At 59.5% G+C, this 25,126-nt stretch overlaps 1 protein-coding gene across 3 annotated transcripts in view; it reads right to left on the bottom strand.

The window, feature by feature from the left end:
• Positions 1-2,581: 2,581 nt before the first annotated feature.
• The window catches only part of ARID3A (AT-rich interaction domain 3A), a 35,985-nt gene continuing 13,440 nt past the window's right edge, over positions 2,582-25,126 (bottom strand). For all 3 annotated transcript variants that reach the window (XM_082620536.1, XM_082620535.1, XM_082620534.1), the window contains exons 4-9: positions 14,046-14,118; positions 10,500-10,683; positions 9,893-10,140; positions 7,428-7,709; positions 6,349-6,447; positions 2,582-5,884 (exon numbers count right to left, since the gene is read on the bottom strand). In XM_082620536.1, coding sequence (XP_082476662.1) covers positions 5,709-5,884; positions 6,349-6,447; positions 7,428-7,709; positions 9,893-10,140; positions 10,500-10,683; positions 14,046-14,118 — 1,062 coding nt within the window. In that variant the 3' untranslated portion in view covers positions 2,582-5,708. The remainder of the gene's footprint in view (positions 5,885-6,348; positions 6,448-7,427; positions 7,710-9,892; positions 10,141-10,499; positions 10,684-14,045; positions 14,119-25,126) is intronic.

Here is a 25,126-nt window from a genome sequence, read left to right as displayed (position 1 = left end):
GTCATGTGAAACTGAAGAAATTTTGTAAATTGGGGACAGCTGGGTGTCCAAACCTCCAGAAGCTGCCAAAAGAGGACACTGAAGCAAGGACCATCTAGTCTAAAGACGGATTGGAGCTAGAACCAACTGTTCCTGATTTCCACCCCCAGAACCAGCTGATGCTCCCTCCCTGGTTCCTCAAACTTTTTTTCTTTTTTTCTTACTGGGAATAAGAAAAATGAAACACCTTGAATGCTAGTTTACATTTTTCAGATACTGTTTTCCCAAAACCACATCTTTCTTTGAATCCTGAATCCTGGGTATTCTGTGGAGCCCCATTTGAGAATGGGCACACACTGCGACCCCCGGGGGTGGACCAAGGCAGCCTTCTTCTAGCCACCAACTCAGGGCTTGAACCTGGTCCTTCTGAGCAGCGGGGCAGGTAGGTCACTGCACAGCTCTGGGCCTCAGTTTCCCCATGTGCAAATCAGGGATGCTGATTTGAGCCCTGGGTGTGTGTCCTCATCTGCGGAGGTCTGGCCTGGAAGTTGCCAAGCACCCAGGTTCCAGGACGCAGGGTGGGCCCTGCAGGTGCCGGTTGCAGGGGGACCAGTTGTGCAAACAAGTCGCTGCTGTGGACACTCAGGCAGGGGCAGGCCATGGTTCTGCTGGAGGGCAGGGCAGCTGGAGTGCTGGCCCGGCCCCTTCCCAGGCCTCTCCCTCCACTCCTCCTGTTTCCCCTCCGCCCCTCCTGGGGGGACCCAGCTCGGCCAGGCTGCTGTGTGGGGTCAGAGGTCACCCCACCCCCAGCCTGGTTCCGGAATGAGGACAGACCAGTTGTGTCAGAAGGGCAAGACAAAAGCCACACTTTGGGGCCTCTCGGACCACCCAGTCACTAGACCTCCTTGGTGCCAGCCTGGTTCCTGGTCCTAGATCCACTAAATCCTAGGCCTGGAGGGCATGAGGCTGGCGGTGGGAGCAGGATGGGGAAACTGAGGCACAGAGGTCTGCACAACCCCTCCGGGTCTAAGCCCCGCATTCCCTACACATGTACTGAGCGCCTCCTGTTTGCAGGCCCAGGGTACACTGCCCCATCTCACTCCCTGCCCACCTGGGGCGGCGGGGACCCAGGAACAAACCCAGCAGCCCTGGCCTTTGTGGGGCCGCCCTGTTAAGTGCACTAATGGCGGAGGGGAAGGCGGATGACTCCAGCGAAAACCCTCTTCTTTTTCCGGCGTCCTTTCATCCAAACCTTCCTTTAGCTCCTCGTGGGCTCCTGCAGCTCTGCTGATCAGACATGGTTTTGAATTTCACCTGGGAGGCTCCCTGCGCCTCCTCACAAGCACAGAGCGGGAGGCCCAGCAGGCGGGAGGCTCCTCGGGGATCTGGGAGGCTGGGGAGGAGGTGGCGGAGCCCGACCCCCTCCCTGCTTACCCCTGCCCCAGGGCTGTGTGACCTCAGGGCCTCTTGCCCCATCTCTGGGCCTCTTCAGAAGAGGAATGAAGATGCTGGACAGGCCGATCCAGTTTGCTGAATGGGCCTTTTTAAAACAAAAAAACAAACAAAACAAAAAAACACTTTACATCCCCGGGGGGGCAGGGGGCTCTGAGGGGCAGGTGGGTTGACCCCTGTCCTCTGACCTCTCCCGGTCCCCCAGGCCCACAGAGGCTGGAACCACGTGGATGGGCCACAGGGAGGCGTCTGCAACAGGAGTGAGTTGTTTTTCCTCACTCAACGCAGACCTGGGGGCTGACCCCGGCGGGAGGGACCGGCCCAGGCCAGCCGTGGCTGGAGCAGGTGGCAGGGGAGCCGTGTGGCAGGAGGCCCGCCCTGCCCACCATCCGGCCGCGCTGACCTTGAGCCCGTCACGTCCTCTGGGCAGGGGGTGGGGGCAAGACGTGGCTGAGAAATGGATGCCCAGAAAACCCTGCTGTGCTGGTTTGCCTGTGTGTGGGGTTTCCCTTCCACGTGCGCTGAGCCCAGGGGTCGCAAACTGCCCCGAGGGCTGAGCCCGCCCCTTGGTCTGCTTTCTTTGCGGCCACAAGTCAAGTGTAGAAATGTGGACTGAACCACAGCAGGAAGGCTGGGGGTTGGGGGGGCAGAGTGGACCCCTGTCGCAGCCAAGACTGCTTGGGTTGCTCCCAGTGGGCGTGGGGCAGCTCCGTGCATCTCACCCACAGAAGGTCAAGGTGACACCACCCAGCACTGCTGACATGGGGGAAGGTCGTCCTCTGTGGGCCCCCCAGCCCCCCCACTCTATGCCAGGAGCGCACACATCCCTGGACGTGGCCCAGTGTCCCCTGGGGGGCACAGTCCCTGCTGGACGCTGTCTGGGTCAGGTCCTGTGCCTTCTGCTGCCAGGACCCAGGGTGGGGGTGGGGCGACGCCCAAAAAACCACCACAGGAGCCATTCTCTGTTAAAAGTCAGAAGTGTTTTGTCTTGTTTTAATATTTCATCAGCTTTACAGGGTTACAACTGTCTTAAATATTTCTGAAGTTTAAATACAATCTGCATAATAATGTTATAAAATGTAAACTTTCAGTGTTCTTTTAAATTTCAAAATCACACCTTTTTTTTTTTTCTTTTTTTCTTTTTTTGGTCTTTTTTTTTTTTCCCCTCCCTTTTAATACCTGAATGTCCTGCAAAAACTGAAATAAATCATCACAGGCTGCCCCGCCGCGGCCAGGGCGCGACAGGCTGGGCCCGGCCAGAGGTAGAGAGTAGTTTTACATCTTTTTATTAGAAGTTTTTTTTTTTCCCTTTAACCTGAGTTCAGGCGCGGTCCCCACGCCCTCTGACAAACCCCAGAGAAACTGAAATTTCACATGTCAGGAATGAAAGGCTGAAGTCACGTTTGCCAAGAAAAAATGAAGAAGCAAAATTAAGGGGGGGAAAAAAAAGGATGGTAGTGGGCAAAAATGCTAACAGTGAGAAAAGTGACTGTACAAACACACAACTATTACAAACCAACCCGCCACCCCGTGCCCCGTCCCGCCCCCCGCCCGCCCCCCAGCCGGACAGCTACAGCCCTAAGGCCGGTTTGGAGGTCACAAGGAAGGTTCTAGAAGCAGCCCATCCACAAGCATCTCCAGAGCAGGGGAGCCCCTGGAGCCCCTCTCCACCCTGAGTTTGGGGGTCCCCACCCTCAGCATGCTGCTAAGCCCCACCTGTTCTGGAATGAACAGCACTCAGCCCCCATCCCCGTCCCGGTTTGCATAAGGGGTGCTGAGTGGCACCCCAGAAACCCCCACTGACAGGTAGCGGCAGGGTTGGGAGCGGGGGCGGGGGGCTGATGGGGGCGCCCCAGTCAGAGGCAGGGCCCCCTGGGGGCTGAGCGCCCGCTGGCCCCGGGCCCCCCTCGCGTTTCCACGGCCGGTGGACTCCCCCCATCCTGGGCTCACGCCCCCCCACCCCATCCCCTACAATCATCAGCGTCGCCCAGCACTGCAGGCACACCCTGAGTTAGACCCGGGGGAAGGCGCCTCTCCTGCAGGACACCCGCTCCCCAAGACACACGTGGATCTCAACAGGACGCACGGTGGTGGGACCCTGAGCTGGGGGCTGGGGGCTGGTGGGGGTGGGCGGCCTGGCGGGGGTTTTGGCATCAAAAGTTAGACCTGAGGTAGAAAGAAACTCGCAGCAGAGACCCCCCCCCATCCACGCGGCCGGCAGAATGGGGGGCGGAGGGGGGGCCAGAGGGCAGCCGCCCACGCTCCTGCGGTCAGGTGGGGGGAGAGGAGAGGGAGATGGGGGTGTGATGGCGAGAGGGGGGCAGATTGTATCTGGGGACAAAAGGATCCCCCTCCCACAATGATTGTGCCACTGCAGTGAGAGACGGGAAGGGAGAACATTCCAGAAGGAAAAGCAGGAAGAAAGCCCCACGTCCAGCGCTACCCCCTCCTGGAAGGGTGGGGGGCGTCAGCGACCCTGAGATATACCAAAGAAACGGGGTCCCTCCCAAAGAAACACCTCAGCCCCGCAAGGCAAACCCAAACCCAGCGAGACTGCGGGGGGGGGGGGGGGAGCTCAGGACCACCCTCACGGTCTCCAAGGCAACAAGATGATGCCTGGGTCTGGAGGCTGGAGGCTGGAGGCTGGAGGCGGGAGGCAGCCGGCGGCGCCCTCCCGCTCCGGGCTCGTTAGGCCGGGCTCCCTGGGCCCAATTAGAGGTTCCAGGCTCACCCTGGGAACAGCTGAGTTCCTCCCACCCCACCCCAGAGGAACGTGAAAGAGCGATACCTTGTGGGAGCTACGGCCCCACCCAACAGCACCTGGTTCCCCGGGACCCCAAACTGCGCCTGGGCTTAGGACGGATGTGCAGCTCACCTGGTGGAGACCTTCACCAGCCCTGAACTAATGCCCCCCCAGCTGCGCCCCACCCGATGCCCACCTTCTGACCCAGGGGACAGGGTCGCAGAGGGAGGGGCACGGCCCCTTCTTGGCCTCTATTTAGTTCCTTTAGTTACTGCAGGGCCCCCAGGAAGTACGAAGGGACAAAGTGGAGGAGATGAAAATGCTGCGGTGGGGGGTGATGTTCAGGGTGCCGTGGCCCCACAGAAACCCTGCCCTGAGCTAAGGCCGGCTCACCCCTGTCCCCCGCATGGACAAGTCTCCAAAAGCAGCCCTTTCAGGCAAGGGAGTCCCCAGGCCATATTCATCCCTGAGACAGGAGCCTGGGGCTGACAGGTGAACACCCCCCCAGCAATTTCTCCTTTCGAGTTAAGACTTTGGGGTTCCTGACTGAGGAGCCCCGCATGAAGTAAGAACAAGTACGGTGATGTCTACCATTCAGCATTCCTGCTCCCCTTTCCCGCGGACCCCTGGCATGCAGCCCCTACCCCAGCCCGGCCCACAGCACCTGAGTTCATTGGCTCTGCTGACTCTAGCCCAGGGATCCAGTGTCCTGGGCCCGCCAGCTGCCCACTGCGCCAAAGGAAATGCACAACCGAACCCAAATCAGTCATGGGAAAAATAAAAAGGGTATTACTTTTTTCTTTTTTTCTTTTTTTTTTTTTTTTTGCTTTTTCAAGTCCAGTTTCCCTGAATGAACACAAATATATAGATATATATATCCTTTTCCTAGGTTTGATTCCTCCCCCAAGAATAAAATAGAATATTTACAAAACAAAACCCCCGAAACCTCTTAAAAACCCTACAGACTTTGAAGTTCACTATTTCTTTTTAAAAAAAAAAAAAAGTTCCCAAAAGCAACAAGAAAAAAAATTCAACTGATCTTGGCTCAGGGGTTTCATTCAACGCAAGGAGCTGGGTGTGGTGAGTGTGATGAAGAGGGAAAAAAAAAAAAGGGAAAAAAACAGATAAAAATGAAAAAACACAGTGCAGGGATGTATGAGGTAAACAGGATTGGCCTGTCCAAACCAGACACCAGTCCACGTGGGTCTGCCAGGGCTGCAGGAAAGCCCTAGGAGACATTAGCCTCTCTTGTTTCTAATTTCCTTTGCTGTTCTCACAATTCATCTCTCTGAATGTCCGAAACCTGAGTAATTCAAGTGTTCCTTGGTTTTCCCCTGTTTTATTAAATTTTCTTTATATATATATATATATATATATATGTATATATATATTTTCTTTTCTTTTTGGCGTCAGCTGTCGCTCCTTTGTGGATACCTCCCCTCCCCACCCGTATCTCCCGCCATCCCGGCCCCTGCTTGGCCCACCTGGACCCCCTGACCCGTCTGGTGGGCTCCCAGGGTGAGGAGTGTAGCGGTTAAGGCAATGAGTTATTTGAGGTAGAAGATGCGGGGGGTGCAGACAACCCTGCTGGCCCCGCCTGGCTGGCTGCGCTGCCGCTGGTCCCGCTGTTTGCTCCCCGGCTGCTGCCACCTCCGCCTTTGCTGGGAGCTGAGGGTGGCGTGGGGGCCGGCGGCTGGGCGAACAGCACTCCTGGTGCAAGGACAGGAGACAAGTCGTGGAGAATTTCAAAGATCATGTGACAGGTGCAAGGGATTCCTGAGCGCTGACCCCCTGTAAAGAGCGTGCCCGCCCCCCTACCCCCGGCTTGCAGGACACCACCATCTCCTCAGCCTCCCCCCATGGGGGTCTTTACAGCAACCGAGCTGTTCTGTGTCAACATCGCCACCTGGCGGTCTATAGGAGCCATGGGTCTGATCACATTTTTTTAAGAAGGAACCTGGCAACATCATTTGCTATAAGATATATAACACAGGATATGTATTTCTGAGCACTTACTCTGTGCTGAGCTCCGTGCTAAGTATAGGACACAGACTATCTCATGAGGGAAGAGGTCTGGGCTCAAGAAGGCCACACCCCTGGGGGGTGGGGTGGGCAACCAGGACTTGGGAGGGAGAGATGTGGTCAAGGTGGGCATGGGGGCTGGGTGGTCCTACCTGTGTACGTGATTCCATTAATCTCTACTGACATGCTAATACTGTTGCTGCCGTCGGCGCTGGTAGGGTTCGCAGCTGAGTCCTGGCGGCTCTCGGAGCCTGCGGGAAGAAGAAAAACCACCCTTTGTAATCATAAACCCACCTACGCAATGATCTGGGTAACGTGGGTCACCACCAGACGTGAAGCTTCACGAAGCGCTGGACAGGATCACTCAGCAGCGCACACAGTAGGTACTCAATAAATACTTATTGAATAAGAATGTATTTGTTTCAGATTTGCTTTTTTCTTGATTACAAGTATTTTTTCTTTTTCTTTTTCTTTTTTTTTTAAAATAATTTTTACTGGACTATAGTTGATTTACAGTGTGTTAGTTTCAGGTGTACAGCATGATTACAAGTCTTAAGTGGTGTCCCCACACCCAAATCATGTCATTCTTTTTTTTTTTGGCTGTGCCACACGGCTTGTGGGATCTTAGTTCCCTGACCAGGGATTGGACCCAGGCCCTCGGCAGTGAGAGTGCAGAGTCCTAACCACTGGACCGCCAGGGAATTCCCCATGTCATTCTTTTTAATGACCACAAAGTATTCCAGACTTGATTCATGAATTCCCCTACTGATGGACACACTAGTGACGTCATGCAAATAACTGCAGTGAACATCCTTGAAAACCTGTTGTTTCCTTGTTTCCCTATATTAGTTCTACTCTAGATACCAAGCAGAATCACCCAGTCATGGGGCAAGCACATTTTCTATTTTTAAAAGAGATTGCCAAGTTGTCACCTATTTACGTTCCCACCAGCAGGACCAATGGGGCCCATTTCCACACATCCTGACCAACGTTTGATATTATCAAACTCTTGACGGGTGAAAAATGGTATCTCCTCGTTAACTTGCAGATCCCCAACTAGATGGAGTTGAACAGTTTTTCCTATGAGTTTACGAGTCACAGCTGCCCATTTCTTCTACTGGTTTGTTTGCCTTTCTATCTTACTGATCTGTAAGCACTCTTTACACATGGTGGCTACGAGGCCCTTGTGCGCATGCAGGAAGCACAGAGGGTCTGAGCGCCAGGGTGATACCTTGGCTGTTGATCCGGATGCTCATAGGCAGCTGGGCCGTCATGGCCAGAAAGTTCTGCTGTAGCGCTCGCTGCATGAGCCGCTGCTGTTCCTCTGCCACCAGGGCCATCTTCTTCTCAGGAGGCTCCCCAGACTCCAGCTTCTCCCGGAGCTGCTCCAGGGCGGCTGCCTGGGCCGCCACGGCCGCCTGGGCCGCTACTGCCTGGGCTGCTACCACAGGGTGACCTGCCAGGGAGACTGGCAGGCGGCCGGGGACCGTGATGGGGATGGCCGAGTCCTCCTCTGGACAGGAGAGAAGAGGGGTTGGTGGCCAGAATGGAACAGAGGTGGCCCAGTCCCCACCTCCCACCCAAGGTAGGAATGTGCCCCCTTGAATACCTCCACCGATGGGGTGCTCACTTCCTCTCCAGGGAAGTGCACAGGTTTTTGAATAGACACAAGTGCTGTAAGATCTGTTCTAGTATCAGGCTGACATCAGATACCAGCATGATGGTGATATAGGTCATGGTGACAATACTAGTGACAGTGACAGGATCGTAGTAGTATTTAGCATTAGTGTTACAGAGAGACCACAATAGCACGTTACATATAATACTAGTTACGACAAGAGCTCACCACATATCTTGTCTAAAGCACTTAACGTGAACCGTCTCAACAATCCCACAACCACCTAGTCACCCTTTTCTCCACTTTACCGCTGAGGAAACCAAGGCTCAGAGAGGATGGATAATTTTCCTGAGGCCACAGACCTGGAGAGAGGCTGAGCTGAAATGAAACCCATGCAGCCCAACTCCAGAACCAGCTCCTAACCATTCCCCTGTCCTGTGGTTGAAACAAACGTCCCCGTGGTTCCCACCCACTGGTCCCACTGTCTCCTCTTCTGACTCTCCCTCCCGTGTCTAGCCCTGGTGGCCTGGGGCTGCCTCTCCAGGAGGGTCCCCACTCCAAACTTTGCAGTTGCCAGGCCCTCTGCTCTGGAGTCTCTGCAGCCCTTTCTGCTTGCCTCCCTCTCAGCTGAAAAGGGGCCCCGGGACCCATCAGATCCAGCTTTTCCTGGCCCCCTCGGTAGCTCCATTAGGTCAGAACCTGTCTCTTATCCGCCCCATCCTCCCTAGCTCCAGCACAGGACCTCACATGCAGCAGATGCCTAATGACGTTCACAGGTATCGCTGCAACTCCCCAAGGCTGGGGCGTAAACTGAGGCTCACAGAGGCCGGAGGGAGCTGTCACTGGTGAGACCCCATTCACCTTAGATCTGACCAGCCCCAAATTTTCAGGGCGCTGTGAGGATCACCTCGGATCCCCGGGCCAAGCTTGGGAAGTAGGGAGTCACAGCTCATGTGGCAAATGAAACACGGAACCACGGACAGGTGCACCGACCTGCTTGAGGCTGGGCCGCCACATGTGCCGTCGGTGCTTCCGTGTTAGCAAGGATTCAGAGACTTGCTGGAAGAGGGGACTGTGATCGGCTGGTGATGTCTGCCATGGATGGGGATTAGGGGTGGGGGGCTGCCAGCTACCTGCAACCCTAGGCCTGTTGCACGCTGGGCATTTTACACACTGAAGGCTCCCCAACGCCCCCACAGAGAAGGCATAATTTCCCCCACTTTACGTGTAAGGAAAGCTGGGCTCAGAAAGGGGCAGTGAGCTGCCCAGGGACACCTAGCAATAGCTTCAGGGGTGGTTAAAGAGTCCATTTGATGACCCACACGACACCCTTGGTGTCCGGTGGGACAGTGTGTTCAGGAGGATTCTAAAGCTCAAAGGGAAAAGAATACAGTGATCAACTAGTAATGTCCGCCACGTGCAAGGGACTAGAGAGAATGACAGCGATGAAAAGCATTAGCCTTGGACTTCCCTGGTGGCGCAGTGGTTAAGAATCTGCCTTCTAATGCAGGGGGCTCAGGTTTGATCCCTGGTCAGCGAACTAAAATCCCACGTGCTATGTGGCCAAAAAATAAATAAAAAATCAAAAAATTAAAAATAAATTAATAAATAAATTAAATAAATAAAAACACCAGCCACAGGCAAGTGGACTGGGCCAATGCTACAGTAAAACAGTGATTAATTAGTAATGTCTGCCACGGGTATAGGATGGGAGAATTGGGCTTGATTTGCCATGTCTGCCTTGATTTGCCATGTCTGCCTTGGCTTGCCATGTCTGCCTTGGCATAGAACTGGAGGAAAAATTATTGATTCGTGATGTCTGCCGAGGGCACAGGTTCAGGGGAAATGAATTGATTAGTGATGTCTGCCTGCTAGGGCCTGGGGCTGGAAAAATGGCAATTGATTAGTAATGTCTGCCAAGGGCACAGCACAAGCAGGTTAGCCACCCTCTTACACACCAACTTTGGGGTCTATCATCCCGGTTACCCAGGGAGGGGAAAAGGCGGCCCCCTCCCTGGGACACACCGCCAGGCTGAAGCTGAGTCAAGATCAGGCCCCAGGCCCCATGCAGCCCTCACCTTTCTTGATCTTGGGGGCTGGGGTGATGGAGCTGCCGTTGGTGCTGGCGGCCAGGCCCAGGGAGGACACAGGGAGCTTGGGCGAGGAGAGCATGCTGTGGGCCCCGCCCGGTGAGTAGGCGAAGAGGGAGCCCCCAAAGCTCTGGCGCCGGCCCTCCCTCCGGTTGCTGTCGATGGCTGCCTGGAGCTCATTGGGGTTGCTGAGGCCACGCTTCTCACACTCGTAGGGGTACAGATACTTCATGTACCTGTGGGCAGGGGCAAGGGGACAGGATGGCACCTGGGATGCCTCTGGGGTCTGCATAAAGCCAAGCCCCGCTGCAGCACCAGCTCCCCATCCCCATCCCACATCTCTGCCCGGAAGCACCCAGCAGCCCGCCAAGCCATGGTCCTTGCCTGTGCTGTTCCCTCTGTCTCAATGCCTGTCCTGTGACATGTCCCCATCCCCGTCCCCACATCGACTACCTGCTGTTCCTTCAACACTCAATTTGCATAGTCTCAGAGCCAGGACATTCCACCCTCCACCCTGTGGTCTGGCCGCCCCCTGCCCCCCAACTCCTCCCTGCCTTGGGTCCTTTCTGCCCGGATGCCGCGGGTGGGCACTCACTGGGTGCGCAGCGTGAAGGCGGCGCTGGTGATGGACGTGGGCAGGTTGAGGCCCTTGGTGATCTCTCGCCACAGCTTCTTGTTGATGACCTCCACCAGGCCGCCCTTCTCCGTTACCAGCACGTACAGCATGAACAGGTCGAGCACCTGCTTGGCCATGATGGGGATGCGGTTCACAGGCGTCCCTGCAGGGAGGTGGGGTGCTGTCACCTGGGGTGGTGCCCAACGCGTGGGTGAGAGCGGGTCCCCTCGGCATAGCTGACCGGGGCGGCTCACTCTCTCGGGGGCCGTCCCGGACGCTGTGAGGGGTGGAGCAGCCTCCCTGCCCCACCCACTGGATGCCAGGGGAGGAGCCCCCAGTGTGACCACCACAGCTGTCCCAAGCGTCACCCAGTGTCCCCCGGGGGCAGGGTCACCCGGGTGAGACCCCTGCTTTCAAGAGCCCTGAGGAGGCGGTTCTGCCTCAGTCTCTCCATCAGTGATCTGGGCGCATGCTGCTCTCCCGGGGTGGGTGAGGGGGGAGCTGCAGGGCCAACCTGGGGGCCCAGCATGAGAAACACAGCCTTTGTTATTCCTCCTACAGACACAACAGCTGCCAAAACAACTCTGCTGTGTTGGGGGCTTTGCAGTGGGGGAGGGAGGGCTTGATTAATCCACTTTGCAGGTTAGACACTGGGGAGGTGGGCCAGACCTGGGAGGGAGGGAGGGAGGGAGGGGGGTGGCCCAGCCTCGGGAGGGGGCTCCTCCCTACAGACAGCCCTGCTCCCATCTTACACCCACCCTGATGCTCCAAGCCCCTGCACACGCCATCTCCCTGTCACCCAGAAGCCCCAGCCATGGGAGCCCTTAGGTCTCAGCTCAGCCTGCCTGGCACCACCCTGGCTGAGGGTGGAGAAGCCCCCACTTAAACCTCTCTCCCTGGCAGTCAAAGTACGGGTTTACTGTCTGTGGCCCCCAGCTGCTGTCCTGTTCACATGGGGTCGCCGGGCGCCCAGCCTGGCATACAGCAGGTGCTCAATAAACAACAGTGAAGGTTGACGGCCCCCACCCCAGCCCTGGGGGCATGCTTGCCACCCCTGCAGAGGTGGCAAAGGGAAGCTCCAGGGTGGGTTCCTGCTCCCTGCCCCCACCCTGGACAATGCCCTGTACCCAGGACCCTGCTTCCTGGTCCCCCCTCTACAAGCTGGACATCCCGGAACCACCTCCTGCCAACCTTGGCCACTGCCGGGCCCTTCCTGGGTTGCAAAATCCCCAACGAATGAAGACCTCCTGGAGGGGGTGGAGGAAGATGGGCCTCAGACCCCCATGCTACCCACTTCATTTTCCAGCCCAGGAAGGAAAGAGAAAAGCAACACCAGGTGTCAGCAGCACACCCAGCCCCAGAGATGCGCCCACAGCGCCTACCCGGCCCACCCAGGATGCTGGTTTAGGCTCTGCATTGGGAAAAAGAAGGAATCACACCAAAGCTCCTCCTGGGACCCTGCGCCCTGGCTCGGCAGCCGGGTGACGGATGTTTATAGAAGAAGCAGGGCTGGGAGAGCACAGAGAGGCACTGATGGAGGCGGGTGGGGGTGGGGGGGCGATAAGGAAGGGCGGAGAGGTCGTCAAGGAAACCGCAGGAGGGTGGGGTGCAGGCAGGACCCCTCCTCCATGTCCAGCCCCCAGAGAATTCAGAGAGACATCCCGTTGGAGGCTTTTACTTTGTGATGTGGGGGAAAGACTACTTTATTATGGGATGCAGGACATGGTATCCAGATTCTCAGCCCCAAAGCCCCCGACCCCAATTATAGAGGGGAGGGTTCAAGAGGAAGGTAGGGAAAAGAGGGCCTTGGAGCTGGGTTTTGAGGGTTGCATAGGAGTTTGTTGCTTCCTGTCCTCCAGGAGCACGTGGCTTGGTGAGGGAGACAGGGCTGGACACAGACCCTTGAAGCCCTGTGTGGCCAGGAGCTGGGGCCCCCAGAGGACCCTGGCCTCACCACTCTGGGGCAGCTCACCATACTTCCTCCGTGCCTCCAGGACACCGGGAGCCCAGTCTGGGGCAAAATGGGTGGGCTCCGGGCCTGGGAGCTTGGAGCCCCATGGTGGGGGGAGGGGGGGCTCAGGCAGGTGTGGACAGGATGATAAAGGGTGGGTCGATCTCTCTGACCACATGGGGGGTGGGGGGCGGCGAGGGGGGGCAGCAGGCCTGGCTGGGTCTGGATTCCTCCACCCCCGGCACAGGAGGGGTTAATGTGGAGGCCGCAGCCCCCTCCCCCTTCATCTCCTTCCCTTCCGGCCTGGGCCTGGTTGGGCCTGTGTTTACAGAAGCTGCTGGCAGGGAGGGGCAGGCAGGGGCCCTGGACAAAGAAGCTGCCTGGCTGGCCCCTGCAACAGTCACAGCCCATGCAGCTCCCCTGCCCGCCCCACCCACCCCCACCAGCCCCGCCCCAGCCCCGCCCCAGCCCCGCCCCTTCCTGCCTCTGTGGCTCAGAGGCCCTCTCCCCTCTCCAGGCCTCAGTTTCCTTCCCTGAACAGTGGGGGTCGTGATAACCCTGCTGGGGGTGTGGTGGGGGGAGGAGGTATCAAGGAAATGAGCCCCACACGCAGTGGGTGCTCCTGGGACCCCTGGCTGGCTGGCAGCTCTGAGCTGAGGGAGGGCCCTGGGGACCCTCTGGGTGCCCTCCTCCCCCATCCTCCCTGGGCCTGGCTCACCCTGAATGCCCCCAACGCCCCCCACCCCGCGTCTGGGCCGTCCGTTTCCTCATCTGGACACCCGCCCAGACCAGTCCCTGCTCCCCAGGCCTGGCCTCCGTCCCTGGTCGTCTCGCTGTTCTCAAGGCCGCTTCTGGCATCCACCTCACCCCAGACCCCAGGCCGTAGGGGGATACAGGTGGCTTGGGCCTGGTACACTGTTGGCGCATAATAACTGTGGACCTGGCACTCAGCACATCTGGGGCACTGCCACACGGCGGGGAGTGTTGGTGGCCCACCTTACAGATGGGAGAACTGAGGCCCCAGGTGGGAGCAGGGAGGGGCCAGGACCCAAACCACCCACCAGTGGCGGCAGGAAGGCCAGACTCTAGCCTGTGGGGAGCTTCTGTCCTGCCACCCAGCGTCCGCCCGCCCGCCTGCTGGCCTGCCTAGGAATCCAACCCTGCTCCCCAAACAGAGGCCAGCCCCGCTGCGGGGGATCCAGGGAGCCAGGATCTCAGCGCCCGGGTCTCAGCAGCAAGGGAGGAAGCCTGGCATGTCAGTTCTGGGTTGCGGCCCTGACACCCCCCACCCAAGGACTTACCCCTCAGACTCTCACAGCTGTGTCTCCCCCGTCAGACCCTCAGGGCTGGGCTGTGTCTCCTGTCAGATACCCATGGCAGGATGGTGCCTCTTCTCTCAGACCTCCCCCACCACCATGGCAGGGCTGTGTCTCCCAACTCAGGCATCTCTTGGATGCCTCCGGCCACGGACAACTCACTCACAACCTCGCTGACACACCTGCCCCGGGCAGTGGCCAGCAGAGCCCCCACTCCTGCGTGCTCGTATCTGGGACTTCCCGGCGGGCAGGCCTCACCTCGCTTCTGCATGAAGCTGAACAAGTCATCCAGGAACTCCTTCCTCTTGGGGTCTCCGTCCAGTTCGTAGAGCTGCGACGGCAGGGAGGGGATGGATTAGTTGGTGCCAGAGCTTGGGTGCAGGTGCCATGTACACATGGCACAGAGGGCCAACCGAGGGGTCCCGGCCCCAGACCCCCGGCCCCCCACAGTCCAAACATCTCCTGAGGCCTGCCCCCGCCACTATCAGACAACGACCCTGAGACACCTGTCCTGGGGCGAGCGTAACAGTTGACCACACACTTGGCTTAAACCACAGAGATTTATCCTCTCCTGGCTCTGGAGGCCAGCCATCTGAGATCAAGGTGTGGCAGGGCTGTGCTCCCTCCAGAGGCTGGGGCGGGGGGTGGCTGGGGGGGATCCTTCCCACCTCTTCCAGCTCCTGGGGCTCCAGGTGTCCTGGGCCTGTGGCTGCATCACCCTGGCCTCTGCCTCTGTCTTCATGTGGCTTCTCCCTGTGTCTCTGTGTCCAAATCCCCCTCTTCTTATGGGGCATCACTCACTGGCTTTAGGGCTACCTCATCTCCACCCGTAACTAATCACATATGCAAAGACCTGATTCCCAAATCATGTCCCGTTCACAGGTACCTGGAGCTCAGACATGAACATGTAATTTGGGGGGGCACAATTTATCCCACCTAGACCATCGCCACCATGAGAATGGTGGACGTCCAGCACGGTCCACCAAGTCACACGCATGTGCTCCTGAGAGGTGGCCCATTTTGTAGCTGAGGCACAGAGGCAGGCCTGAGCCTGGAGTCAGGACTCTCGGGGACTCAGCCCAGGCTCTGTCCTGCGCACCTGCTGCCTGGGTTCACCAGTCAGCGGGGTGGGGAGAGGGCCTCGGTCTGGGCTATCAGCGGGGCAGGGGGTCCCCAGCCTCAACCCTCAGCTCCCAGGTGCTGGCAGGCAGGGGAAACCGGCAGAGATAATTAGAGATCAAAGTTGGGAGGGGGGATTTGCCAAGGGGGGCAGTGCAGATAGCAGGCTTCAAATTAAGCTTTGGGGAATGCAGTCCCCATGGCCACCTGGACACAGAGCAAGTGGGACTGTGTGGGGCCTTGAAACCACCAATTAGCCCCGGCTGGGACAATCCGTCATCAGGGCCCAAGAACACCCTGATGCCCAGCTCCTGCGGTATGGGACATCCCCGGGCCTGGGGAGGCAGGGTCCTCGGGTTGGCTACCCCTCAGCCACCTTGCCCCTCTCTGGGCCTCACTTTTCCCATCTGTGTAATGGAGAGATAGTGGGGCCCGCAGGGTACAGGCCGGGGGTTGGGGGGGGCCAGGAGCCCAGACCTGGGTGGTCGAGGCCGGGCCTTTGTCTCCACCCTGCCAGAGCCGGGCTGGCCAGCTGCATTCCTGCACTGATTTATGGTGGCTAGGGAGGCCCCGTTTTTCCCCCTGCCTGAGGGGTGTGGGGCCTGCAGGTGGACCTTCCCGTGGGTGTGCACCCACCTGGGCCGCCTCCACTGCCCCTGCCCCATCCCCATTCCCCCTGCCCGCATGGCCCCCAGCACTGTGTGCGCCCCTCGCCCCCCTCTCCCCTCGGCCCCTTCATCAGATCCCCGTGATTCACAACCTGGCCCAGTCTCCTGTCTGTCTGCCCGGCTGGAACGTTGGGGATTTTGTCTGTTCTGTTTTCAGTGTCTAAAACGGGGCTGAGCACACAGCAGCTGCTTAATAGATGCTCGTTAAGTGAACCCTGATTTTCTCGGCCGCAGCGTGGGCCAGGCTGGGCAGAGAAGACCAGAGAGACTTGTGAGGAATTGCCCTCAAATTCCCATCCACCCGCAACCTCAGGATGGGACCTGATCTGGAAATAGGGTCTCTGCAGATGACATTAGTTACGATGAGGTCCCAGAGTAGGGTGACAGGTGTCCTTATGAGAGGAGGAGAGACATAGAGACACATGGGGAGATAGAGGCAGAGACTGGGGTGACGCCTGGAGCCCCCAGAAGCTGGAAGAGGCAAGAAGGACCGTCCCCTGGAGTCTGAGCAAGGCCCAGCCATCCTCTGACCCCAGACGTCAGTCCTCCAGAACTGACAGTAAATCCCTGTTGTTCTAAGCTGCCCAGTTTGTGGTCATTTGTTATGGCTGCTCCAGGAAGCTCACATGGGACCACCGAACCTCAAGCCCTTCCTGACGAGGGGGTGACATCTCCTCCCTTGAGATCCCGACCCTGGTGGAGGGGGTGTCCACCCGGCATGAACCCCTTCCTGGGCCTAGCTCCCACAAGAGATCACAGTGCCCCTCCTGCCTCAGTTTCCCCATCTTTCAGAAACAGTGAGTGATGAACACAATAGCTTCACCCTGAGCTCCTGGAACCATCAGGACCCCCATATTCCAGGTGGGGAAACTGAGGCTCAGGGCAGAGAACAGCTGCTGGGCAGAGGTGGGCTGGCTTGGTGGGGGGCCCGTTAATTCCCAGGCCAAACGGTGGGCGGGCTGCCGTGGCACGGCCAGACCCCCGAGAGGCCAGGGCATTGTGAGAGGCCATAAAGGGGGTGGGCAGGCTGCCGACAGAGAAGGAAGCTTTAATGGTTGTTGCTGTGGGCAGTCAACAATAAAGACGGGCAGTAAAGGCCGCCCCAGCTTTATGGTGCTCTGGGCCCAAGTTCCGCACCCCTGCAGGGTGTGTCCTGCCCTGGCCAGCCCGCTAGGGCTGCCCACCAGGCCTCAGGGATGGGGGAGCTGGGGGCGGTGTCCAGGTCCCCCGTGGCGGTGTCCAGGCTCCCCTCGTGAGCCCCTGGGCCTGGCTGCCTGTCCTCACAAGGCTCTTAAGCCACACAGCTGGGCCACAACACATCCTGAGCCACGCCCAGGCCTCGGGCCCACCTGGGCCCTCTGGCTGAAACCCTGTCCCTTTCTGGACGGCCCAGGAGGCACTGTCATACCCCGAGCTGCAAACCCAGGCTGGAGGTTGGGCAAAACCTCAGGAAACACCCCCGCCTTGGGCTGAGGCCCCAGATAAACTGCCCCCCTCTCCCCTCCCCAGAGCCTGATTTCCCCAGGGCCACTGGGCGCTCTGATCACGGGGCCACCTCCACCTCCCGCCAGTTCTGAGGACACCCCGCCTCTCTGCAGCCACGCGTCCCAGAAGACCTGCCAGGGCCGCTCCCAGCTGACCTCTCACCAGCCTTCCCGCTGCTTCTCAAACCCTCCAGGGGCCGCGGTCCCCCCTCCAGGCCTTTGACCTGGCAGCTCCTCTCTTGGAATGCCGCCCTGGCTCTGTCCTAGCTCTGTCCCTGCGGGCTTCCCCGTTGTCGCCCAGGTCTCTGTTCCCACGTCGCCCTGGAGAGAAGCCCCGCGTGCCTGTACTCTCACTTCGAGCACATGCACCGATTACGGGCGACTCTCCTGTGTACCCCATTCCCCCGCACCCTGTCCCCTGCACCACCAAGCCGCATGGGTTTACACACTGGTATGGTCTCCTGTCCACCTGCCCTAGTAGGGTGTTCGCGATTTTGTCTGCTTGGTTCCCAGGATCTAGAATTGGGCACCCAGCAGCTGCTTCATAAGTGCTCGTTAAGTGGACCTTGATTTCTCAGTGCAACGTGGGGGTGGGACCCCCTATCCTTTCCCAAACCCGAAATGTGTCCGTGCACAACCCACGCTTCGGGCCACCTGCGTCCTGGCATCGGGCAGACAAGGGTCTTGGGGGCACTTGGAGTCTGCCCTGCTGGGTTCACATCCTGTCCTTCCCAAGCCGCATCTGTGAAGGCGGTACAGAACCCCGAGGATGTGGGTGTGGACGTGCGGGCCTGGGCTGGGGGCTCCCACAGAGCCTCCCAAGCACACACCTCCCTTCCCGTTTTCCACCTGCTGGGCGGGATCACCAGGACAGGCCCCGCCACCACCATGTGGTGGCCCCTCCACCGGTCTCTGCCATGGCTGGGCCCCTACCCAGTGACGGAGGGCGTCTATCCTCTAGTTACCAAGGCTGGACTGCCCGCGTGTCCATCTTCCCCTCTCCAGCACCACCCACTTCACAGACGGGAAACTGAGGCACAGACCAAGCAGAGTCAAGCCCCCACCCCTGCTGAGCAGCCAGAGGGGCCTTCCCGGGCAGCCTGGGCGAGACTCTCCCCTGCCTTACAGTCTCCCATGGCTTCCCACTGCCCCCATCAAGGATCTCACTTCCCCTGCGGTCACTACCGGCCTGTCACCTCCTTGCCCTCACCTCCCTCTGCTCGGCCCCCTTGGGCCTTGTCATGCTTTCTGAGCAAAAGTCACAGGCCCTCACCTCAGGGCCTTTGCACCTGCTGCTCCCTCCTCTGGAATGCAGTTTCCTGGATCTCCACATGGCTCCCTCCTTCCCCTCCCAGCCCCTCCTCACCCTCTGACCCCGGCCTCTGCCTCAGTTTCCTTCACAGCAAAGGCGCAACCCAGCCTCATGCCACACATGGATTTCTCAGTGGACACTCAATCACGTTGGGAAGATGATGAGCACAAAACGCCACCTGCCTCACTCTGGGCCCAGCCCAGGTGGGAGGGGGAGGCTGGAGGGAAAGGAGGGGGTCCCGTGGAGGGACCTCGCCACCCACCCCTCCACAGAGGGTGGAGGGGCCAGTCTGCAAGGAGGAAGCAGATAAAGCAGGGCAGGCTTGGGGTCAGGTAGTGGGCGGGGGAGGGGCCAGGGAGGAAAAAGTGAGATAACCTCCCCTCCCCCAAGCGCGCTGAGGGGCAAACAGGAAATTCTTGTTTGTGGCGAAAGGTGAGCGTTTTCACTACCACCAGCTTTGAGGAGCTCCCAGCCAGGTCAGCGGGTTGTGCTGTGGACCAGGCCTCGATGACCCCCGGGGTGGGGCCCCTCCCCCGAAACCGCCCTGCGGGGACAGCGGACCCCTCGGGAGCCAGGGCACCACGCATGCCCTGGGCCCACCTGCCAGCCTGAAAGAGGAGGACAGGCCCGTGGTCTCCATCAAACCACAAGGGGGGACCTGGTGCAGGGGGAGGGGCGCCCCCAGGGCCGCCCACACGCGGGAGACCCCTCCCCGGCGGCGCCGTGTCCCCAGCTCCAGCCTGCACGGGCCCAGGGCGGCAACCAGCCCAAGGCCGAGGGGCCCCAGCTGTAAAGAAAGCACCCGCTCCAGGGCCCCCAGGGGGAACTTTGCCCCCTTAACAGTGTCCGCTCAGCCCCCCTCCCGACACCCAGGCGGCTCCAAAGTCCGCGGGGCCCTACCTCGGATGCATGAGGCCACTGGGCGGCAGGGGGACTCCAGGAGTAAGGCTGTGTCCTTGGACGGCAGACACAGGGACAAAATCAGGAGAAACCGGGAGCGTTCGGGCGACTGGCGACCCCCAGCCCCAGAGAGGGACAACCTTGTCCCTGGCAGCCACCAATGTGGCAGGGAAAGGCCCACAGCTGGGAACAGATGGAAAAGGCCCCCTCGTGTTTTTTTTCTTTTTTTGGCCCCACCGTGTGGCCTATGGGATCCTAGTTCCCCGACCAGGGATTGAACCTGGGGCCCCTGCAGTGGAAGCCCCAAGTCCTAACCACTGGACCGCCAGGGAAGTCCTGAAAAAGGCCCGTTTTTGCACTTGTGTCCAATATGGCTCATGGGCAACCAGAGAAGGATGGCTTCCCCCACGGCCAGAATGGCAGGAACAGACACCGTCCATGTGTGGGGACCATGGGGACCCTGCTGAAACCCTGGCCCTCGGAGGGGGTCTGGGAACGGACAAGGATGAACAGCGGAGTGAGGCATCAGGCAGGGCTGGCGCCGCCCGGGAGCCTCAGGGCCTTAATCTCACCTACCTGGTCCTGGATCGTTAAAAAAATATTTATGGAGGTGAAAGTCACGCGTTACACAGAATTCACCGTCTTAAGGTGAACAATTCAGTGGCCTTTGGTGCACTGAACATTGTTCTGCAACCACAACCCCTATCTAGTTCCAGAACATTCCATCCCCCCAAAGGAAGCCCCGTCCCCATCAGGAGTCACCCCCCTCCCCCTCCCCAGCCCCTGACAACCAGGAACCTACTCTCTGTGTCTGTGGATCTGCCTGTACCGGACGTTTCCCATCAATGGAATCACACCTTGTGTGTCCTTCTGTGTCTGGCTTCTCTTACTGAGCATCGTGTCCTCAGGGTCCATGTATGTTGTAACGAGTGTCAGTGCTTCACCCCTTTTCACAGCTGAGTGATGTTCCCGTGTGTGGATGGACCACATCTGTTTATCCATTCACCACTGATGGGCATTTGGGTTATTTCCATTTTTTGGCTATTATTACCAGTCTCACTATTTCTATATTCTTTGGGCTTTGGACAAGAACTGATTCATTGTAACTCCTGTAAGCAAAGTGAAACTGCATTGAAAGAGCAGAAAAGCCCGCACAGCTGGTTTTTATCCCTCAACGTCCCCCCATAGAACACCCAAGAGCAATAGGATGACACTTCCTCCTTGCAGCCCCCCAGGGTGGAGAGTCTGGGGAGCTTTTGATCTTTACATGGAGATCAGGCTGTGTCTCCCCTGCTCCAAGGAGGCCCCTGGCTCCCTGTGGCTGTCAGAAGAAGCCAGACCTCCTGCCTGCCAGGCTGGGGTGTGATCCTGGCCCCCCAGATGCCTGCACCTGGTCCCTCCCCAGCACTGGTCCCTCGCCGCTCCCAACCTGCTCCTGACTGGGGCCTCTGCATTGCTGGTCCCCCCAACCTGGGTCCCCCTCCTCCACCCTTGCCCTCTTTGTCTCCTGCTGACCCCCAAGAAAGAGCAGCACCCCCAGTGACGCTCCCTGCCCCTCCCCCAGCATCTGTCACGGGTCACGTTGTTCTGCACTTATTTTGGGGATGGTTTCCTTCCCTTCTTTCTTCCCACCCAGATGAGAGCCCCCAGGGCAGAAAAGGTAACAGTGGGTAGGCACGGTATACAGCAGGTGCTAAGGAAGGAAGGGAGGAGAAGGCACACCGGGCTCCGGCCCCTGGTTCATGCTCCATCCCAGCTCAGCCCTGGTGTCCCCTCCTGGCGGCCCCACCCCAGCTGATAAAGCCCCTCCTCACATTAGCGGGCCCCCGGGAGGCCCTGCGACCCATGACTCAGCACTGGCAGCCGTTGCCCAGGTGGGCAGGGGCCGGGTCCCTGGGGGCCAACCAGCCTCCCCCATTCACAGAAACGCCCACGCGCAGGGCTGGGGGGCGGGGCAGGGGCGGCACCCACACCCTCCATGGCCCCTCCCCTCGTGCCCACTGAGGCGGCCAGGGGCTTCCGTGCGCACCTGGTGACCGGCTCTCGGTCCAGCACTGGTGCCGCCCCGCTGTAGCCCCGCTGTCACCATCCTCTTCCGCAGCCCGGCCCAGAGGGTGCACTCCTGCCCCTTCTCGCCCCCTCCCCAGAGACCCCGGGGCAGGGACAGACAAACGGATGGGTGGACGGATGGATGAAGTCTGGCAGGAGGAGGCCGGGTGGGGCGGAAGCACCCGGAGTCTGGAACCCTCCCTGTCAGCCCTCGGGGCTGTGGCCAGGTCAATCCATTTTGCAGCCATGACTGAGCACCTTCTGTATGCTTTTTTTTTTTTTTTTTTCCTGGGCTGCACTACACCATTTGCGGTGCACGGCTTGCAGGATCTTAGTTCAAGGGTTGAACCCGGGCCCAAAGCAGTGAAAGCGCGGAGTCCTAATAACCACTGGACCGCCAGGGAATTCCCAACCTTCTATATGTTAAGGCCTGTGCTGGATGCTGGGGATGCAATGTGCCCAAGAGAGACCCAGACAACCCTTGGGAGCCCCAGGCCTGCGAGGGGGACAGCAGGAGTCACACACAGGCAGGGGGAGGTGGTGAGGGAGCGGGGGCGCCTTTGAAGCCAGCCATCCCTGCGGCAGGATGGGGGAAGGGCAGGCTTGCTTGCTGCTGCACACAGTAGGGGCTTAATCAGTGTTCACCGGGCGACCTCAGGCTCTTCCCACAAGTTGCCCTCCTGGCGCACCTGACCCCTGAGGCCACCCACCCCCACCAGAGGCAGGGCCACATGGCCCTTTCATTTCCCGTCAGCGCTCCAGGGCTGCAGGGGCCCCCACTGGGCCTGCAGGAAATTGGGGAAGTGATTCTGGGCCAGGCAGAAACATCTGCCAGCTTGGCCACCCCCACCCCACCAACCAGCATGTGCCTCCTCTCTGAAAAGACACGGCACACCCACCCACGAAACAGATATTAATAAAAGTTCCAGAAACAAGTCATAGAGCCTGACCACGAAGCTGACGATTAAAGGCGCTTCTTTCTGGATTTCCAGATGGTGAGGTTCCAGGGAAGTGCCCTTGTCTCTGGGTCAACCTTTCATGTACCTGGGGTCTCCTAGAACCTCAGTCTTCCTACCTGTGAAGTGGGCAGGGTGCACCTGGGTCATCCAGGTGGGGGACTAGGGAACCATGGGAGCAGATTGTGCTGAGAGAAGAGTCTGGCTCCAGGAAAACGACTGGGAGGTTGGGGGGCAGGGAGGAGGAGCCACCTTGGTGACAGGACAAGGCTAGTCACCCGCCAGCTCCATGTCACAGCTGGGGATGCCAGCAGGCCCAGCGGTGAGGACGCACTCAGGATGGGGAACCATGAGGAGAAACTTCTAGGAAGGCAGCTGCCCCGCGGCATGCAAACGACATGCAAATCCGGGCGGGCAGCCTCCCATCCACCTGGGAGCCCCCACCCACAGGCCTGGCTCTGAGCAGACTGCTATCTGCATGGGAGCCCATTTCACAGACGGGGAAACCGAGGTGCTGAGAGAAAGCCGCAGAGCTGGACATGAACCCAGTACTGAGCCCCTTGGTGCCTCTGGACCACCTCAGAGCCTTGTGGGGTTGGGGGTGGGACCCTGCCCGAGACCGCCTGGCACTCAGGGGGCAACAGGCAAATGCTTTGGAGTCAGACAGCCAAAAATCCAGAATCTTCTCCCTCTTCACTCCCTCCCTCCTTCCTACCAGCAATTACGAACCCGACGTTCCATGCTGCTCTCAGGGCATTTCGTTTGGGGGTCCCAGGCCCCCAAAACCCAAGGACGGTCGTCTAGCTACCACTTAGCCGCTGGCTCAGGGTTCTGAGCCCTGCACCCAGGGCCTGGCGCCCGGGGATTAAAACTCCCACCATGGGGTTTCTTCTGAACGGAAGCAGCCCTGTTTCCCTGCAGAAGAGCCGCCGGCAGCCGGGAAAGCACCAGAAGGGACTCTCCTAGCAGTCCGGCTGTTCATAAAGATCCACCTGCCCAGGGAGCGAGGTCCCCGTCACTCCCAGCCCGGGTTCGCTGAACGGAAGTGCAGTAGCGTAAGAGAGCAGATCGCTGCCCCTCCCTGGCTGTGCTGACCGGGTCCCCACCGTCCCCAGGCCTCCCCCAGACAGCGCAGGAAGGAAGGGGGGTGCTTCTCGCCTCTCGCCCGGGAGTCAAGAGGAAGGGGTCCTGGACAGCTCAGGGCTGGGGGTTCCCGCCCGGCACACCTGCAGGAGCCTCTGCCAGACTCCAGGCCGACGGTAAAACAGAACCTGCCCGTGGTGGCCAGCGGGCCCAGGGTGCCAACAAACCTACCCGCCGACTGCAAGAGGGGGACCCTGCTCCTGGAACATCCCACCTCCCAGGGAGCAGCTCCTGCAGTGAATGAGGAGGAGAGATGAGACCCACGCTGGGCACCCGGGGGCCGAGCTGGTGCCCACCACACTCGCTCTCTTCCACCAGGACCCTCAGTGACCGGTAACCTACAATGATGACAACAGAACACCAGCTCAGACACTGCCCCTGTTTTCCAGACGGGGAAATGGTGCCCAGAAGGAGGGTGTCAAGAGCAGCTGCCACCTGCACCCCAGCCTGGCTGGGCTCCCCCAAGATGGCAATGGCATCGAAGAAAAGAATAACCCTCGGGAACTCCCTGGTGGTCCAGTGGTTAGGAACCTGCACTTTCACTGCAAAGGGTGCGGGTCCAATACCTGGTCAGGGAACTAAGATCCCGAAAGCCGTGCCCCAGAGGTGCCCTCAGGCCCCACTTCTCATCCAAGAACTGGGCACCCTGTTGGCGGGTGCATGGACCAGCTGGAGTACACAGGGAGGGGCCGGGCGGGCTGTCGGCCGGGCAGGGTGCCAGCTGAGGCAGGGGCCGCCAGGCCGGGAGAGGGTGGCAGCCAGGCCCATGCACGCCGTCCACTGGTCACTCACGGGAAAAGGGCAGATGGGAGTAATTACAGGGTGACGGGGGCAGGTGGGCAGATGAGGGTGGAGATCGGAAAGAAGAAAGGAAAAGGACGAGAGAGATGTGAGGGAGAGACAGAAACCGGAGACCTGGGGACAGACGGACCCGGCCAGGTTCCAGGCCCGGCTCCCACATGCCAGGCAGGGGGGCCTGGGGGAGTCACACCGGTTCCAGCCTCCAGCAAGGCCCCAGGCCCAGCCAGAACCCTGGGGAAGAACATAACGGGGCTTGTCCTAAAAGGGGGGATAAAGAAGAGAAGGAGAGGGCGGCCCACCCTGCCCAGAGTTGGCAGCCCCTGGGGCTGGGGGCGCCCCCCTGGGTAGGGGCCTCACAAGCCCGGAAGATCCACATTGGAAGCCATGGGGTGGGTTGGGGGACATAACCTAACAGGGCAGAGGCTGGGGTGGCCACGGGGACCCTCAGAGACCCCTCACGGGGCAGAAAGAGAATGTGACACAGCCCCAGGGCCCACGGCCACTTCAGCCTGGACAGAGATGCCTCACCTACCCCCAGGGACAGGAGCAGGAGTCACACCCCCGCCTTGAGAGAACCCCTGGCCCCACCCAGACAGACCACATGGCCCCCCACCTGGACCTCTACGTGGCATGGACCCGGGTCTGCCCCATGGCTGCACACGGACCCTCCCAGCCCTGTTTGGACAGATGCTTCCACCCTGACATGTGGACCCTCAGCCCTGCCCAGACCCAGCAGGTCCCACCACCCAGCGTGGTCTCCAGGCGCACACGGACACACCCGTCCAGCCAGACCCAGACACACAAACACAGACACACCCTTGTCCGCTGGCTGGCTCTCAGATAATGGCCCCAGACGGCCCCGCCCTCGGCCGCTGCACCCACCCGGCCCGCACTGCCACGTGGCCAC

Source organism: Mesoplodon mirus, assembly GCF_964341445.2.
Source record: "Mesoplodon mirus genome assembly, chromosome: 5".
NCBI classification, from domain to species: Eukaryota; Metazoa; Chordata; class Mammalia; order Artiodactyla; family Ziphiidae; genus Mesoplodon; species Mesoplodon mirus.
This window is presented reverse-complemented; position numbering and strand designations above follow the sequence as displayed.